Genomic DNA, 17,722 nt, shown 5'->3' on the forward strand with positions numbered 1-17,722 from the left:
TATATTATATACCAGGGAAAGTAAATGAAACCACCGCTCAGTGAGAAACAATTTCTTAATTGTAGTTTGGTGCTTTCTGAATATGATGTCGTACTTATTGCTAAAGAAAATGGTTATTGTGTGGCGAGCGGTCCGATGATGATTGGCTGATTACATACATTATATTACCGCTACACGAGAAGGCCTAGCAGTTACATAATTAGTACGCTTCGTCAATAACAACATATTGAGCGGTCCTTATGAACTCCTATAAAATTGTATCGAAAACATGACAGTACAGCGTGACGGTACTATGTCTGCCTTCAGAAGTTTTATGGAAAACTCCCCTGAAATTCACCCTTTTATCAATTTCCTTAATTAACTTCAGAAAGACAACTACTGGTAATTTAGTAGTGGTTTCTCGTGATCTAAAGTTTCAATAGTCGACTGAAAAATATATGTTAGATTACTAACTACTTTTTCTGATAAGGAACTATATATAATTCTTCAGATTACACGAGTGCCTTTCACCGTGTCCCTAATGCCTCTGAGAAATATCATTTTCTCATAGTTTACTAAGACGCAGTTCGTGATCTCCGTCCGGCTGCTCTTGAAGCAACATTACGTCTGAAGACATCATACGCTACTTCAACATCCGTAATTGCTTTGTGATGTTTTCATTCAATGTCCATGAGATGAAAAGAAAACATTGTGGCTGTTAATGCTAAGTGCCTTGGCAGTGTAGAAGTGCCAGCCTTGGCAGTGCAGAGGTTGTACTAATTATCACCAATGACACCCGAGTCGCCACATCGGTTAAATGGCTGCAACCCACTCGAAACAATAGAGATATCTTGCTATGAACATAAATAATATAAAAATTATGACTCAACAGCCTTAAAATTATGTTGCTTTACCGGAACTCATGCCACTTCTTTTCGACAAGTAGTACTCCGGTGTAGTTTAAAGGCCGATAAGTTGCTGTGGTGACTTCAATAACTGACGAAATCGCAGCAGTGACGTAACTTCCCTCCTCAGCCCCACGTTCCCCAGTACAGACTAGGCGGCTGAATTTCCTCTTCAACTTTCTTCTTTCCATATCTGTTCCAGTACCACCTGCAAATATGGACGGACGATGCAGCGCTGAACAACTATCAAATAATGACAGGATGATATCAATTATAATATTTTTAGACTTAACCGGAGTTATAGTAATTGCAACTACTAGAGAAGAGTTGTTTACAGCTGCATGCATCGTAACTAATTGTAAGAAGTTGTCCTCACTTTTCTACAGGCAGCATCAGTATTGCGAGGCCTGCTCCCACCATCAGCAGCAGGAATGCCGTGAACAACTGCACATTTGATTTAAAAGCATAAAATTAATTTAGGCTTCAAATCAGTCGGAAATTAAATTACCTGAGGTGTATCACGTGGCAGCACTAGCACGATACAACAATATAGCACGATTTACTACAGCCGTAGTAAGGGATCTGTATTACAGTATTTTCACCACTAATAGCAACAGCACGAATAGTACTGCGTCAAATAACCACAATTACTCCGCAAGTGAAATTAACACACCGCTTTTATTTGTTATTAAACTTTGACGCGAGAATAATACGAAATATCACATGTTATCGCCAATGCAACACCGAAGTCATAATGTTAGGTAAACAACTTTACTGGTATCTGCATTTCCCTTCGTAGAGATCATCCTATATAGTATATATGAATAGAAATTGATTTCTACTTTCTTTGCTTTGCCAATTTTTATCCAAATATTTTCTGGGAGACATTTTACTATATATTTCTGCAATTCTGACTTGACACTTGGTATGCAATATATAGTAAGAAGGTAGCAATTAAGCCTCGATGTCATGAGGTTAACCTGTGTGGGATTAAGCGATATGACGTCGCTGTTGTCGCAGAGATTCTTGGCGGGCTGTAGCTGCTCCCACGATCGGTCCAGAATACCGCCATTGCGCATCCGCAAAATTCTGCAAAAAGAAAAGCTTACGATAGTTGAAAATAAATTTTCAATTGTTCAGGGTGGCATGTATGATGTATTTATGGAAGAATTTAGTACATGAAATTTAGAACGGATTAGTGAGGTCCTTAATACGTAACATAACAATTCAAGTTATGATTGACGTACTTCTCGTCACAAAATAAAATTTGGTTCGACAAACTAAACTGGGTGTGTATGGCCGAACGCTATGATCAATAGCATGATTTGAAGATCCAATAAGTTACCAATACCAATTAGTGACCAATAAGTTGTGTGTCTTGCAATTGACTAATCCTATAGGTGCCGCAGCGTGAAGCTGCGACATGTGTTCAGTGAATAATAATTACCTATCAAATACAGTTGAATATAACCCCGTGGATTTCATTTGCTTAAATATATATTACAGCGTCACCGCGTTTAAAGTAATTTGATGCACGCTTCGATTCCTTTGCTTCAAATCTGAAATGCCGAAATAGCTGAGGGAATAACATGCTTTCGGTTTCAACAGTGAAACAGGCAAGTAATAATCTACTTGTTAATGTGAGCCAGCAATTTCGTGGTGTGTAACAGACGTGGAGTAATACTTTTCATTTGCCGGAAGCAAATTTTCGAGATAAATATTTATTGTGACTTACCTTGCCAATAATCCAATTGTTATGAATCTTAAATTTGTCAAGCCTCTTCGAGTAATTCACAAGAAAGGAGCACAATTTGCGATCACCGTAATGATTCAGAAGAAATTAATAAAACTCCTAATATTACTCTAAAGAATTGTATGCGAAATAAGCTATGCTATCGGAAACTCTTCACCAACTCACAGCTGGTTGAAGATCTTGACGTAAGGGGAACCTTGTGAGAAAGCCAAGCCTGTGGGAGTCTCGAAGTAGCGAGGCGGGATGAGCGTTACTCGGCAGTCGCTGCCGAACTCGTACACGAAGACGTTTTCGTCGAGCAGAAACACATAACCGCCTTCTGCCACCTGCAATAAAAACGGGTGATAATTAAGCCAAATATTAACACGTATCCGCTCACTGCCTCCTGCAGCACAAATACGTGAAATTTACGTCAAATATTAACACGCATTAACACGGAGGCAGTGAGCGGTCACTGCCTCCTGCAACACAAACATGTGGGCTCCCATCGAGCAATAACATATACATGGAGATCTATTCATTGCAAGTATTATAGAAGAGTTATGTGCACAGTTTGCACGAACGACTTAGTGGATTAACGACAATTTACCCACGATCGAAAACCTGATCATTTATCCAGAATAAAATCTTACCATTTACCCCCAATTTACCATGCACTCCTGATATTTTTCACAACCGGTACTAAAACCCAGGGACTTAACCTAGAGTGAGTGTTAAGAAGGAATATACACTTTGGGATAAATAACTGACTTAATTTTTAAAAATACTTTCTTGAACCGAGGTGCTCATCTTTATTGACCAGTACAAAGATGAGAACACAACACATTACAACGACCTTATCCTGTATAGTAGGTCAACTCATCAGCCTGAATATGATTTGTTGAAGGACGCTTTCGATAAGGGATAAAATGAGTTTGAAATCATTGATTTTCCCAAGGCAATGGTAGTATTGATGAATATCTTAAAAAACTTACCTCGAAGACGTTAACAAAAATGTGCAATGGAATACATTGATAACACTGCTTCTATTACTGATCCAAGTGACATAGACCCCTACAGGACAAATTTGTTCATTTATGATGATTTTGCTACGGAGAAGAATCAAAATCCAGCTGATAGTTTTTACACCCGTGGAAGATATAACAACTACAGTTTAATTTGCTTGTCTCCAAACTATCAACCAGAACGAAAATTAGAACGAGTTTAAATTTTTTAACTGTATTTGAGTTACCTTTCATCGATATGAAGAATATTCACAATAATTACACTGCTTGTGATGTGCCCTTTGCATAGTTTGAATAACTGTGTGATGGAACGTAAAAGGTACCATATAGCTCTGTGTTGATCAATAAAGATGAGCACGCCAAGTATGTAAAGTATTTCAAAAATTCAAGTCAATTATATATCCCAAAGAAGTGTCTTCCTAGTGACATTCGTTCTATGTTAAGTCCCGGGTTTTTAGTAACGGTTGTGAACAATATTAGGAGTGCAGGTCCATCGGGGTTAAAAGATTAGATTTTATTCGGGGAGAATGGTCCGGTTTTTGATCGGGGGTAAATGGTCACTAACTATTAAGTCGTTTCTGCAAACTGTGTCCATAGACTCGCTTCCAATAGTACTATTGAAGCTACTTCAAACCATTAAATTTTGGAAACGAAATTGAAAGTTTGAGTAAAGCAGGTAAAATACAATTAGAAAAGTTGATGATTAGTGCAACTAACGTTTAATGTATTAGCCATATGTACACTAGAATTATTGTTAACCTGGTGGCTTGGAGACAAGATGGAAGTGTCACGAACAGGAAGCATATACTGAAGCAAGAAATTTACCGGCAATAAATAGCTCAACAGTCACTATCATTCATGTGCAAATTTTGCAATTTTCTCGAATGTCGACGAGAGAAGTGCTCGCAAATCATCATCATATGTTACTGCATATACCTAGCAAGTGTCAGCCAATAAAACAATAAATGCTTTGAAATGTTCTTTTCGAGTCGTCTATAGCTGGGCTCTCTGTTCACAGCAAGTGCTGCACCTCATTAAGGAATAAGTATAGTTTGACAGTCTTGAAGCACCGGGCATCAGTCATCGACCACCAAATGATGAGCGATCCAAGCATCAGGGAACGACGTGTCACCTTCATTTTAGTGAAACACTTGCATTATGAAGAGTATGAGCTGCGGTGCTGCCTAACTCTTTTTAGGCCTAGTATTGATTGCTCTACTCAAACATACTACAGCCGTGCTAACAAAAGAATGATTTACAGTCCTGCCTCTGTACTAGCAAAGTTTCACCTCTTCGTTCCGTGGAAAGAATCAAATATTTCTTATGTGCTCATTTGTAAACGCTAGCGTAGCGTGACAAGTCACAGCTTTGATCGTAATGGCCACGTATATTCATGCGCCGTCTTGCTTAGCTATGTAAAGATATATTGATGTATTTGGGACAGAATCCTTTCTCTGCGTTCAAATACCTGTCATGAACGTGATATGCATGACCAGACTTCGACTGCACCATTACATAATTAATGGCACATTCCACACCCTTTGTGTTAAACGGGCTGAGTCCCAAAGTCGCGTATATGCTTTCATAAGTTTCCGACGAAAAATGTGGGCAATCGTTAAGAGCCTGAATTGCACACGAATCAATGAATAAACTACAAGAGACTGGAGTACAATTACAGGAGAAGAGACCTCAAAAATTATGAGTACAATCATTTAATTCCACGATTATTGCTTATACCAAATCCATGGATGAGTCAAGTTAATATTCATATGTCGCGCGACAATACTCGTGATTTTGAAATCCCTACCTCAAATTGCCATTCCAATTATCATTATATGTATAATATGATATATTTTATGATATTATAAAATATATCATCTGATCTTTATTTTATAAAATATTTATAAATTTATTTTATCTTTATTTTATAAAATAAAGATCAGTTCAAACTCACAGTCAACAAGAATTCTCACTTAACCAATAGTTTAACTTGCGGGAAATTTTCAAATTAAAGTTGAAACTAAATTTAAACGGAAAATCTACAGTTACCCCATAGTTGTTATTGATACATCATTTGTTCCACTGGGTGAGAAAAATTTAATACTTTACCCTTAATGTGTATTATATTGAACTAACCTTGTCAATGCCTTCTTGGTGAGATGTGGGCATGAGGCCGAGGTTGGGTTGGATGAAGCGCTGCCATGCTTCCCGGAACGGCGATGTTAAAGAATGCTTCAGAACAAACAATACGTTTTCCGTATTAAGTTATGATATTTATACGATCTAATAGTAGGGTAATGAGAGCTGTACGTAAGAATAGGTTTTTTAAGGTATTTTTTAAGGTAAAAAAAGCTATTTTTAGAGTAAAGTTATTTATATATATATATAAAAACCATAAATGTATGTGCACATTCACATCGAACTTGCATAATTGAAGCGAAGACTGTATAAAATTCTTTTATTTGTTAAAGTCATTACAGTAGAACCTCGGTTAGCGAACGCTTCGGTTAACGAAAAATTCAGTTACCGACCAAGAATTTCGATAAAAATGTACCTCGGTTAACGAAAAATTTCAATTAACGAACAAGTAATGCGACATTACTAGGCAGTAGGCACGTGACCAAGCATCCGATATGACATGTCGCTCACGCGTACGGAAGATTCAGCTTCGATCGAACGTTCGTTAGCTTTATCTGTTCATATCCATCTTATTTAGTGATTTCTGTGTTTGGTTTGAATAATTATAGTCATCAGTCATGTCTCCGAAGAAGGTTAATTGAGCTGTAGGCAATAGTAGCCCAAACTTGTTTAAAGACGATTTTATGTCATATTGTCAAAAAGCTTTACATACAATAAAGGCTGAAGCAACAGACACGGAATAAGTTTTTTCTCTGAACTCAAAGCGACGTACAAGAGAATCGACCTCCGAGGTTACAATTCTCGATGTTCTCTTCGAATGGGCTTCCTCCTCAATGCAATAAGTATCCTCGCTCCGAGTATGAACATCTTCAAAAACAGACTAGACGAAGCTATGCAGGAGCATATGTTCAGTCTTAAAATGCCTAGCAAATTACGGACCAGGCAATAAGTCCAGACGAAGCTATGCAGGAGCATATGTTCAGTCTTAAAATGCCTAGCAAATTACGGACCAGGCAATAAGTCCAGCAGCTATCTCAATCAATCGTCAGTTATGGAAAGACCGGGTTCCAAAGGCCGGATCCCTTGTGAATCAAGTCACGAAAAGTTCAAGAATCGGCAACAGGCTATGGGCCTATTTCTTCAACGCCGACACTTCTATTCTAATAATTCTAAAAATTACTCCCATCCGTCCAACCACTCCATCAGTCACGCCATCATATCATAGTCAAAACAATAAGTCTCCTTATGTTTACCAAATTTTTTCTTACGTTTAAGTACTTTCTTTACTGTTTTTATATTTATTTAGATTCATTTATAATTGTTTACATCTAAAAAACATTCATATATATAGCTATACATCTCTCATATGAAAGCGAGTCAAGAGAGGCTGAGAACCAATTATTTCAATTTTCATTTTTTCTTATGGGGGAAATTATTTGGAACGGATTTTGATCGTTACCCGAGGTTCTACTGTACTGCATCGATGCGTAAATCGCAAGACGGCATGCAAGCATCTTTCGTATTGTACAGCTAACCAAACTATATGCAGCTTGGGCATACGTAAATTACGTAAATGGCACGGACAATCTAATTGAGAATGCTAATCACTAATTGATATTTTTATGAACTTTAGAGGAATATATCGATTTTGATGCGGAAACAAGATGAGAAATTGATGCAGAACGGACCTGCTTAAAAGTTCAAAACGGGAGGAATGTTTTCAATGTTCTCTATGCATTCCGGCGAACATTGAACATGACGAAGGATTTTGCATACAAACTGCAATCACAAGACAGGTGAGCAATGCTAGGCGATGCTTACATATCATTTATGATGACTATAGGGTGCGACGGAATTTATGAGTCATACCTACAGAAAAAGAGTACCACGAAATTACGTTACTGATTTATGACATGATGGATTCATTGCAGAAACTCCTTACTCTCCGCAAAATTGACGAGGTAAAGCTTTCTTGAGCTTCTCTCCCTACGGAGCTGCATTTGCGTTGTATAACGGTCTGCCGAATTCAACACAGATAAGTAAGTCGATGGCTATGGATAACCATCTGCCAAGACACAATACTCCACGTAGAACATGTCTATGTTAGAATAGAATAGAATAGAATAGAATAGAATAGAATAGAATAGAATAGAATAGAATAGAAAAGAAAAGAATAGAATAGAATAGAATAGAATAGAATAGAATAGAATAGAATAGAATAGAATAGAATAGAATAGAATAGAATAGAATAGAATAGAATAGAACAGAATAGAATAGAATAGAAAAGAACAGAATAGAATAGAATAGAAGTGTCGGCACTGAAGAAATAGACCCATGGCCTGTTGAGAGAGTGACGCAATCTTCAACATTTTTATTATGGACCGATAATATCGCTCGATGTTAGCAAGCGTGGAAAGACTTACTTGTCACTTGATAAACTAGAACCTTGTACAGTTTCAGAGTAAGCTACAAGAAGCCATTTTCACAAGGTTAATATCCATGTCCTCAAATTTTGAAATCAAAAGCTCCATTTTGCAATGCTCTCAATTTGTGATTCAAAACAATCTGTTTATTTGTCACAATACGTTACTGTAGCTATTAAATCCTCCTCTATTGTTGATATTTTATACGTTATTGTTTACGGCGTATATGCTATTGATGAAGTTTCTTGTAATTTTTCCTGATAAAAGACCTTAACTCTTACGCCATTTAATTACAGAGATAGATTTTGGCATAAGGGCTTCCAATTACCTAGCCAGGTATATGCATGTGCCTCTTACTTATTAATATGTGGGGACACATTAACATACCTGGAACTCCCCCTGTCTGGAAGTGCCCAGCTTGATGCCGATGTCGTAGTGGCCTGAGTTGACGACGTCTTGCAGCGACTCGACGGGCAGAGTGGTGGAGGCGATCGTGAGAGACGCGGTGAGGGCAGACGTGTAGTAGCAGTAGGTCAGCAGCGTGCCCAGGAATATCACGATGAACACAATACGGCCGGCGCCGCTGGTTGTTTCCACTGATGCTCCTGTAAATTCGGGTCAAGTAATTCAATATTCGGTTATTCAGAAATTTATCGAGATGAATATAAGCGGTTTCATGGGCGATGTGAATTTAAAACAGGATTGTATTCGACTATAAATTTATTTGGGGCATGACTTGTGATCAACCGAATAAAAAAATAATCAAACCCAATTTGTTAGGCATCGGAAAGAAAAATAAATATAAGCGTGCAGAGATCGGAGCTAAAACGTCTCAATAAAACTTATTTCCTAAATTTTTTAACCTGATGTAGATTTTTTATTCGAGATAAGACAGCAACCTAAAAGTTTTATCACGATTGGCGATAAAAATCGAAGAAATTGCGAAAAAAATCGGGGACGATACCAACCAGAGACAAACAATACGAGAGATTTACAATTTCCTCTAATCAACATCTATTTACGGGACACACGGACAATCCATGTTGTGATATTTCAATGAAGTATTTTTTCGGCATTTCTTCAACAACAGTTTTCTGACAATTTTTATACACTTCAATCATCATACTATGTAAATTGGTATCGCCTATGCCTATCTTGTAAATGATTGTTAGTTTTAATGGGCAGATAAAGAACGTTCACATTCTCATATAAGCTCAGACTCGGAGACTCTGCGTCTCTGACAGGCGCTAATGTGGCTACGGCGCCTGAAATGCGTACTGAACTCTAACGTTCTGCGTTAGGTACGATTATCTGAAGTGTGCGTCAATTATAACTATATATATTTAATAATGCGTTATTTGAGGAAGCCTTAGCGAATAAAATAAACTGCAACATTATTCTGCCAGCCATAATGTCTACCCATTAAAGTAACTGTCAAGATGTGTCGGCAGCCAAATGCTGCTCAAATCGAGACGAGACATTTATCGTCACGTCGCCACGATTTATTTCGAGAATACCATTCAAAGACTCTGAGCCACGATTTTTTTTGGTTCAAAATGTCTGCCGGTACTCACCCTGAAAAGCAAGCGCTCCCACGGAGATGACGTAAGCGTCCCGCAACGATATCTTAACCTTCTCCGAGGGCGAGAGCTGCGTGATGAAGGCCAGGAATGGCGGAGCGAGGAACACCAAAGCCAGAGTGCCGCCCCACGCTTCCTTCGTGAACTCCTGCGTGAACGTCGTCCATGTCGAGTCCATCAATGCCCGCTTCTTCGTCACCATCCGCGTCCTATGGCATAATGTCAGGAATATTATATTTAAGTAGACTAACCTGGAATTGTTGATGAGGTTGTTCAAAAGTGTTTACTTGATAATGACTGTATTTAACAATGGTCCTCGATCAAGGCGGACGGGCTGACGTAACCGCCCCACAAAATCCCGAAATTACGTTAAGTAGATATAAAAAGCAATATATACTAAGCTATTATGCCAATTCATTTATTTGCCTCAAAAAATGTGTTTCTAACAGGATCTCTTTGAATTTAAGCATCATACACATGTGCCTTTAAACTAGCATCATACACGTGTGCCGTAGCAATGCACTGACGTTCTGAATTAGCCTAAGCTAGTGATGTAATGTACTGCGGTCTTGTCAACACGTTACAGTTCTAGCTGACGTAACTCTATGACCTGTCAACCCGAAGTCACGCATTCATCGCTTAATTCTGACGCGCATATCATCGTTTTGATTGAGTCAGCCTCGAAGTGCGTCCAGAGTCAGAACAAAAATAAAAGTGCACGGCGTTTACATGAAGCTTCTAGCAAACTCATCTGAAAAATCGAACAGTGGAAATTTCAGTTAAACAAACGTAAAATTCAGCACGCTTTCGATTTGGCGATTTTTATTCTTGTGAGGCTGGCATAGACAGTTTTGACTGACGCTATCTTGACCTCAGTATAGTGATTGAACCAGCCATGACATGCGCTTCGTTTTCATCACTGAAATGCTGGAAGCAGCGACGACTCGCCTAGAGGTGGTGTCACTATAATACAAGAAGCAGTGATGACTCACCTAGAGGTGGCGTCACTATAATACTAGAAGCAGCAATGACTCACCAAGACGAGGCGTTACTATAATACTAGAAGCAGCGATGACTCACCTAGAGGTGGCGTCACTATAATGCTAGAAGCAGCAATGACTCAGCTAGACGTGACGTCACTATAATACTAGAAGCAGCGATGACTCACCTAGAGGTGGCGTCACTATAATACTAGAAGCAGCGATGACTCACGCTGTGTTGCGAAGGCCTATGGTGAAGTCCACGGCAGCGGCGCGCTCGACGGTGTAGTCGAGAGGCGCCACGATCACGTCTGCTTCGCCGTCCACCAGAGCGCGCATCTGGCGACAAGAGTGGACTGCGAGGTCAGGGGCCATGCTTTCAAAACTCGCTAAGTGAACGTAACTACTTACGGACAATTTTCTTGTCTATGATTGGTGGATTTTCTTGAAAGGCCGTCAAAGATTGGCTGATGAACTAACGATCTCTTAACTTTTTTTGAAAGTATGGCTCCAGGTCATGGGAAAGCAAATTCATTACATCCTTCCATAACTTCACTCACCATGCACTCCACTATTCAATCACCATGTCCAACTACATTCCACGAACATTTCAGTTACTCGGGGGCTCTAATAAAGTGCCAGCCCTTTTATGGACTTCAACATCCGTCCACAAGTTCTTGTCCTCGTGACACATATGCTGTATAAGCTGTCGACTCAGCGTCTGAGGCAAGCTCTCAGTGACACAGTGGACTCAAAGCTAACTAAGTCTGTTGATAAACACATGGGGACTTGTATCCACATACTACTCCCGGACACCATGCCCGTCCACGCTTCACTCACCATGCCCGTCCACGCTTCACCCACCATGCCCGTCCATGCTTCACTCACCATGCCCGTCCATGCTTCACTCACCATGCCCGTCCATGCTTCACTCATCATGCCCGTCCACGCTTCACTCACCATGCCCGTCCACGCTTCACTCACCATGCCCGTCCACGCTTCACTCACCATGCCTCCCCACTCGCCATTGCTGAGGACGCCAAAAGTCATGTCCGCGGGTTGCCTGCACGTGTACCTGTGTACAGATCAACATAACTCTGTAAATACAGCTACGGCTATCGTGCACAATGGAATTAGTAGCCAACTCCTGCAGTGAACATATTTCATACCTTTTTACGGAATTGTTAATACGGCTTTAGATGTGGATTTAGGTCATGCAAATTTTAAAAGAAATTCCAACAAGATAATTTTAGTAAAACTCACGTGAAGCCCAGCGTGTTTTGCAAGATACGCCAAACGTCGGCGATGTGGCCGGACTGCAGTACGGTGGTGCCATCAGGTCCGGGAGCGAGGTAAGTGAACGGCTCTTGCTGACCACAGACAGACAAGTTTAAAAATAAATGTCTACCTATAATTCCCCTTTTGAAGTTATAATTATGTTTTTATATTTGTGATGAGCACTGTTGATATTGAATTTTTTTATTTGGTTAAAATTGAGTGAGTCGGTTAGCTGTCAAATAAATAATCTGGGCTATTTTGAGGTTACTATAAATTATTTGAGATTCGTATTCAATCCAAGTTGATTAATATGTAATGCTCATCATTGAATTTTGTTAAACACAATCTATAATACCGAATGCACTAAAATTTATGATTGAAACATTATAGGTGACACAATAAAACGATCAAGAGTTCTAAGAATCACTCACGAGACTAACTTCGCTCTCGATATATTTAATTGTCAACGTTCATGTTAGACATGAGTTGGATGTAAGTCTATGTTCAGAACGAGAATAAAAATAGATATATGTGTGTGATTCTACTAAAAATACATTTGAAGGACTAGCTTCTGTGTCACAACGAGCTTATTTGTAGCTTTTTGAGAAATAAACATTGAAGACTTCCTGATTCACCGTGAAAAGAATGAGAAAGCAGCTCGGATGTAAGTTATCCAGTCGGTGTCATAAGTTATTCAGGGGCATAGCGTCTCATATAAACAACTGTGAGGAATGACTGACGGCCTTTTCCTTAAGCTTATCTAAACGGCAAAAAAGTAAGAAAAATTAATATAATAATTCAAGAGCAATGGTGGTACGAATTTTTTGTGATAAACAGGAAATTTAAGACAAGACGTGTGAGCCACGCTCGATTTTTTGTATCAACAAATTCAAAATTTAGTCAACAAAAGAAATATTTAATTAATTAATTTATTTAAAATTAATATTTTAAATATTTAATTAATTTAATTAATTTAATTTAATGGCTAGAATAATAATAAGACTAGATCTTGTCTTAAAAGTCAGGTGAGCGATTAAGATGACTTTGAATTCGAACAGAAAATTTCGAACGGAAATTAAGAAATAATTCGAGGTCTTAATCGTAATTTCAAGTTCTTAATCACTCTTCACTGGAGAAAAAATAATGTAGGCCGTTGTTTCACAGGCAATGAAAATAACTTACCATTTTTTCTTCTGCTTCACGCTTTTTTCTTATCATAATTTTGAGCTACATTGACACGTAAAATGTTTATCATTGAAATATATATTTAAGGACACTCACAGGCAGCGTGACGCAGCGAAGGTGGAGGCCGGTGAAGTTTGTGCGGCTCTGCGCTGGATCTTTCATGGCCATCGATAATCCGCCCGTGGCCGTGAACTGTCCAACAGCTCGCACCTACACGCCGACCAATCAATACGAACAACTAATGCATTTCCTTCAAACACATCTATCACTAAGTGGAACAATTCATGATACGGCCAATACACAGAAGAAAACTATTGCACGAATTTGGCACAGCAAATCAATATGAACAATTAATTCATTCCCCTCAAACACACCAATCGCCAGTGGAACAATTCATAACGCGACCTTAGCACCGGTTAAAACTGTAACAGGCTCATAGCGCTGCAAATCAATACGAGCAAATAATGCATTCCACTTCAGTGTAGCTACCGACCGATGTTTGGTATTTTGCATAAAACAACCAACATGCGGGAATCGAGTGATATACTGGTTTAATGATATTAAATCTGTAGTTGTACTGGTTTAATGACATTTAAATCCGCAGTTGTACTGGTTTAATGACATTTATATCCGCAGTTGTACTGGTTTAATGGCATTTAAATCCATCAGTCGAAATAGGCGCACGACTTTACCTCTGAAATAATGTAAATATATTTAATAGCTGTTCAAATGTTCTTAGAAGAATCGTAATGTTTAAGAATCATTTTTTAAACATGTTTATTTTAGACGTTGATCATCCTGAAAATACTGAAAAAATCTTTCCGATCGCTATAGTAGTTTCTGACTTGGAAGATGCAAATAAATACGAACAACGTTTGCCTTAACCTCAAACACAGCAATCTTTAGTGAAGGAATTCCAAACCCTGTAAATTTCTGTATTTGAACAGCACAGTAATTATAACAAGCTGTCCGTACCTGCTGGCTAGTGAACATGGTAGCCTGGTAGATGTCGTAGAGCTTCAGAACGGTCGAGTTGGGGGATGTCTGCTCGACAAACATAACCTGAGGAGACAAAATGAACGCATATATCATTTAGAAAATTACTGGAAAATTAGTGAACAAGTCAGTGAAATTTAATTATGGTTATTGTTCGGTGTTATAGCAGATCAATTGCAGTCATACTAACAAGGATATTAGTCAGATAGTGATATTGATGGCGACTGGTAAGTGACCGAAATCTCCTTATAAAGGAATCTTGGGTAACAGAGTGGATTCAGAATATTCAAATAAAATATTTGTTTCAAGACACAGTAATTGATACGCTCATATCAAGTATGAATGGAACAAGTATTTTTGTAGCAAAAGGTTATATATTAAACGTAAATGAGTGTGCACCAATCGTGTTTGAATTAACACAACATAAAATCAAATCAAAATCATAACATAAAATCAAAACATAAAAAAACACAACATAAAATCAAAACCAAATGATGCTCCGCAACTCTGCACTTGTATGGTTGCAACGAGCTCTAAATTAGCAGCTTTGCGCATTATAGCCTCCTTCAGGAACTATATCAAAATTACAAATAGCCAGCAGTGTTGCATGAAAGTTATTTTACTGCTCTGTACTATATGCTTAAACGTCTGTTTATAGAATCCCTTCTCGTTTCTATCTATATGATGAAAATACTATATATTTCAGCAAAATTCATGGTAGCGATGAGCAGTCTGCATGTTGAAGCTCAGGTTTATTTAGTATTTTATAATTAGGCTTAAACATATCGTGTATGTGAACCATTTCCGTTCAAATGAATCTGTCAGTGTCACAATCATTTTTCATTGAATTTTTTTGTGGAAAGCAACACCATTTTTCTAGAGCTGGCACATTTCAAATTTGTAATTTGTTCATTTTGTTTGAAAAAGCTCGTTTGGAGACAGCTCGTTTGGAGCTCGTTTAATGTCATCTAAGTTTAATGAATCAAAGGTGATTATAAATTTTTGTAGAAAACTAGTGTCAATCTATCTAAAATTTCTTAATTTTCGACTGAAAATGAACCTCACTTCAGCATGGAAGTAGAGTATGCAAGGATAACAAGAACTTGAATTTCATGAACTCGTACCAACTCAATATGAGCAGCGATAACTATATACATCATGGCTAATGCAAAAATTTTAAATTGTGGAAAGAGGTATCGACCTGATACAATTAACTGTTCGGCTATGAACATACATAAAATAAAATTAATTGGTTTTCTTCGGATGCCTTAATTGTGTAAGAACAAAGAATTCAACCCAGGAACAAAGTTCAATTAATAACGAATTCAATCAAAGAATCTCTGAGCGATGATTTAAATACAATCACAGTTTAGAATTAAGCGTCTTCGTAGATGACAACCATCATTCGTATCACTGATCATCTAACAGTTCTAACTGAAGGGTGGTATATACGGATGATTGATCCATTACGGTAATTCTGATGAAAAGTGGAACTTTGAATGTTTGATCCGAATTGATTTTCAATACCAATTTATAAGTAGCATCATTGCCAAAAATGATCAACATATTTAGGCCTGAAAATAGTTTAGGATCGTGTGCACGATTGCCAACGCACAGTAAATGTATCCTTCAAATGACCAGCTTTTCCAGTGACTTCTGTCATATGCTCTTTCCTAATTCTAATTTATTTTGAAAGACTTCCTTTAACATATAATATCCAGGACACGACTAATTTTTCCAAACATTTAGACTGTACAGATATCGAGTTCGGGTTTCATTTGAAATTGCAGTACTCAATTTTTTATTGATCTTCTCATTGAAATAAATAATTTATTAATTGTTTTAATTAAAAGCGCTTTATTCGTCATTATAATGTAGATCCCTCGCGCATGCTAACCAAGAATTACAAAACCTAATTCCAAATTGAAGCAAAGGATGTAAGCTGACCTTATTGTCTACAGGCAGGTAGATGGAGGAGGTCGTGTTGATAGCCGCGACCGAGCGGCAGAGGATCAGCCATCGGTACCTCCTGAGCAGCGGCCCCTGATTGCTCGCCTGCACGTCGACATGCAAACAACCAAGTAACTCAACTAACTTGTCTGCGGCATAGAAAGACGCAGTAATGGCGAGTTTAAAACAGGATTTTCGCACGTAAAATAAACGTACGAGCTTATCCCCCTTAAATCCTTCTGCATTGCTTAATCCTTTCATAGCTTTAAATCCTTTTGCATTTTGCTTAAATCCACCATATTTGCATTGAAATAACGAGCTTCAGTCGCAAACATATACGAAGGACCTGGAACAATTTTAGTGATAAATTTTCAAGTTACGATAATTGTTTAAACATTTTTTGATTAAATTTTGAATAAAAAAACACCTCTCTGAGCAGCTCCAAGTCGCTAGGCGTGTCCAGGTATGCCGCGTTGAGCACGCCTGCCTGGGCACCGCGGGTGACGGCACTCGTCAGGGCGACGTGGTCGGCGACTTCGAACGTTGACACCGCCACCCTCCGCTTCGCGCTCAGCTGCTTCACCGCATTGGGCGCCAGCAAGGCACCGCCTGTTAGATGGCAAGAAAAACGCACGAGATTCGATGACTGAAATAAAAATGATTGAAATTCGAACAATAAAAGAATACGTGACAGTAAACAAAAGTCAATGATCGTACAGCACCGTTCGAACTAAAGCATTTCTAGTTCTAGAGTGATGAACTTCGCATGAGATTGTTATGTTTGTGTGCATTGTTTTATGTGGTTCTGATTGACTTGTCGATGAGCCGTAATGATAACAACTAAATTATAAGCTATGTATCAAGCCGTTGAGGAGCTGCTATAAATTCTCGTCCACAAGGAAACAAAAATTATCAATGCTTAACCGCCCTATTGTAAATTCTTCTCGTTTTTAATGTGAAAAAAAAAGACAAAATTATTATTCACTTTGTCTTATATCGTTGTCGTAATTAGCTACGAATGTAATTTGAATCGAATAATGAAATCATAGTCAAAGTTTAAAGTCTACGACGTTCTCACCGGGAGCCGCAAAGAAGTTGAGGTTGAGGACGTCTGTGAACTCGACGTATTTAACAAGGAAGTCCACCCCCAGCCTGGTGTCCAGCACTCCCCCCAGTGATGAGGTCGTGAGTGAGAGCACAAGCGCTAGTGTCAACCAACGCTTGCCACCAAAAACATGTTCTGCTCGCATGGCCATCGTTTATAACTTATCATTCAACCGCTTGTTTCCTTTCAACATGAGCTTGATTTTCTTTATATGTTCGCGAGGCAATTAAGTACTAGTATTTCAAAAGTATCTTCACTAGGAGTGACAAAAAATAACGGATTGAACTTTAATATTTATTAGAATTTTTTTGCAATTGCTATCTAACACACCCACAGACATTGTTACATCATTAGAACATTTGTACTTGACCATATTACCGTCAAAACACGTCAGGTTAAAATCAACAGTTGAAAAATGCGATCTATATACTTGCAAGAGGCCTTT

General features: G+C 38.4%; 1 protein-coding gene across 1 annotated transcript; it reads right to left on the bottom strand.

Annotated features, from left to right (window-relative positions):
• Positions 1–46: 46 nt before the first annotated feature.
• LOC108667077 (probable glutamate receptor) lies at positions 47–17,454 on the bottom strand. Its single transcript, XM_018154059.2, has 15 exons — positions 17,251–17,454; positions 16,600–16,781; positions 16,170–16,277; positions 14,202–14,288; positions 13,323–13,436; positions 12,027–12,133; positions 11,772–11,838; positions 10,996–11,102; positions 9,778–9,992; positions 8,591–8,808; positions 5,778–5,873; positions 2,803–2,963; positions 1,865–1,973; positions 1,261–1,328; positions 47–1,092 (listed from the first exon to the last, which is right to left on the bottom strand). The coding sequence occupies exons 1-15, from the start codon at positions 17,426–17,428 to the stop codon at positions 1,011–1,013; spliced, it is 1,899 nt and encodes a 632-aa protein (XP_018009548.1). The 5' UTR covers positions 17,429–17,454; the 3' UTR covers positions 47–1,010.
• Between the last annotated feature and the right edge of the window lie 268 nt (positions 17,455–17,722).

This window comes from Hyalella azteca, unplaced genomic scaffold (genome assembly GCF_000764305.2).
Source record: "Hyalella azteca isolate HAZT.00-mixed unplaced genomic scaffold, Hazt_2.0.2 contig14048, whole genome shotgun sequence".
Taxonomy (NCBI): Eukaryota; Metazoa; Arthropoda; class Malacostraca; order Amphipoda; family Hyalellidae; genus Hyalella; species Hyalella azteca.

Bases quoted from the DNA above. Each gene is read 5' to 3' on its own strand.
- LOC108667077 (XM_018154059.2), bottom strand. From the start codon at position 17,428: ATGGCCATGCGAGCAGAACATGTTTTTGGTGGCAAGCGTTGGTTGACA. The intron at 9,993-10,995 runs GTGAGTCATCGC...ATTATGCCATAG, and splicing joins ATAGGCCTTCGCAACACAGC to GACGCGGATGGTGACGAAGA. The intron at 2,964-5,777 runs GTTAGTTCAATA...TTTTTATTGCAG, and splicing joins ACCAAGAAGGCATTGACAAG to GTGGCAGAAGGCGGTTATGT.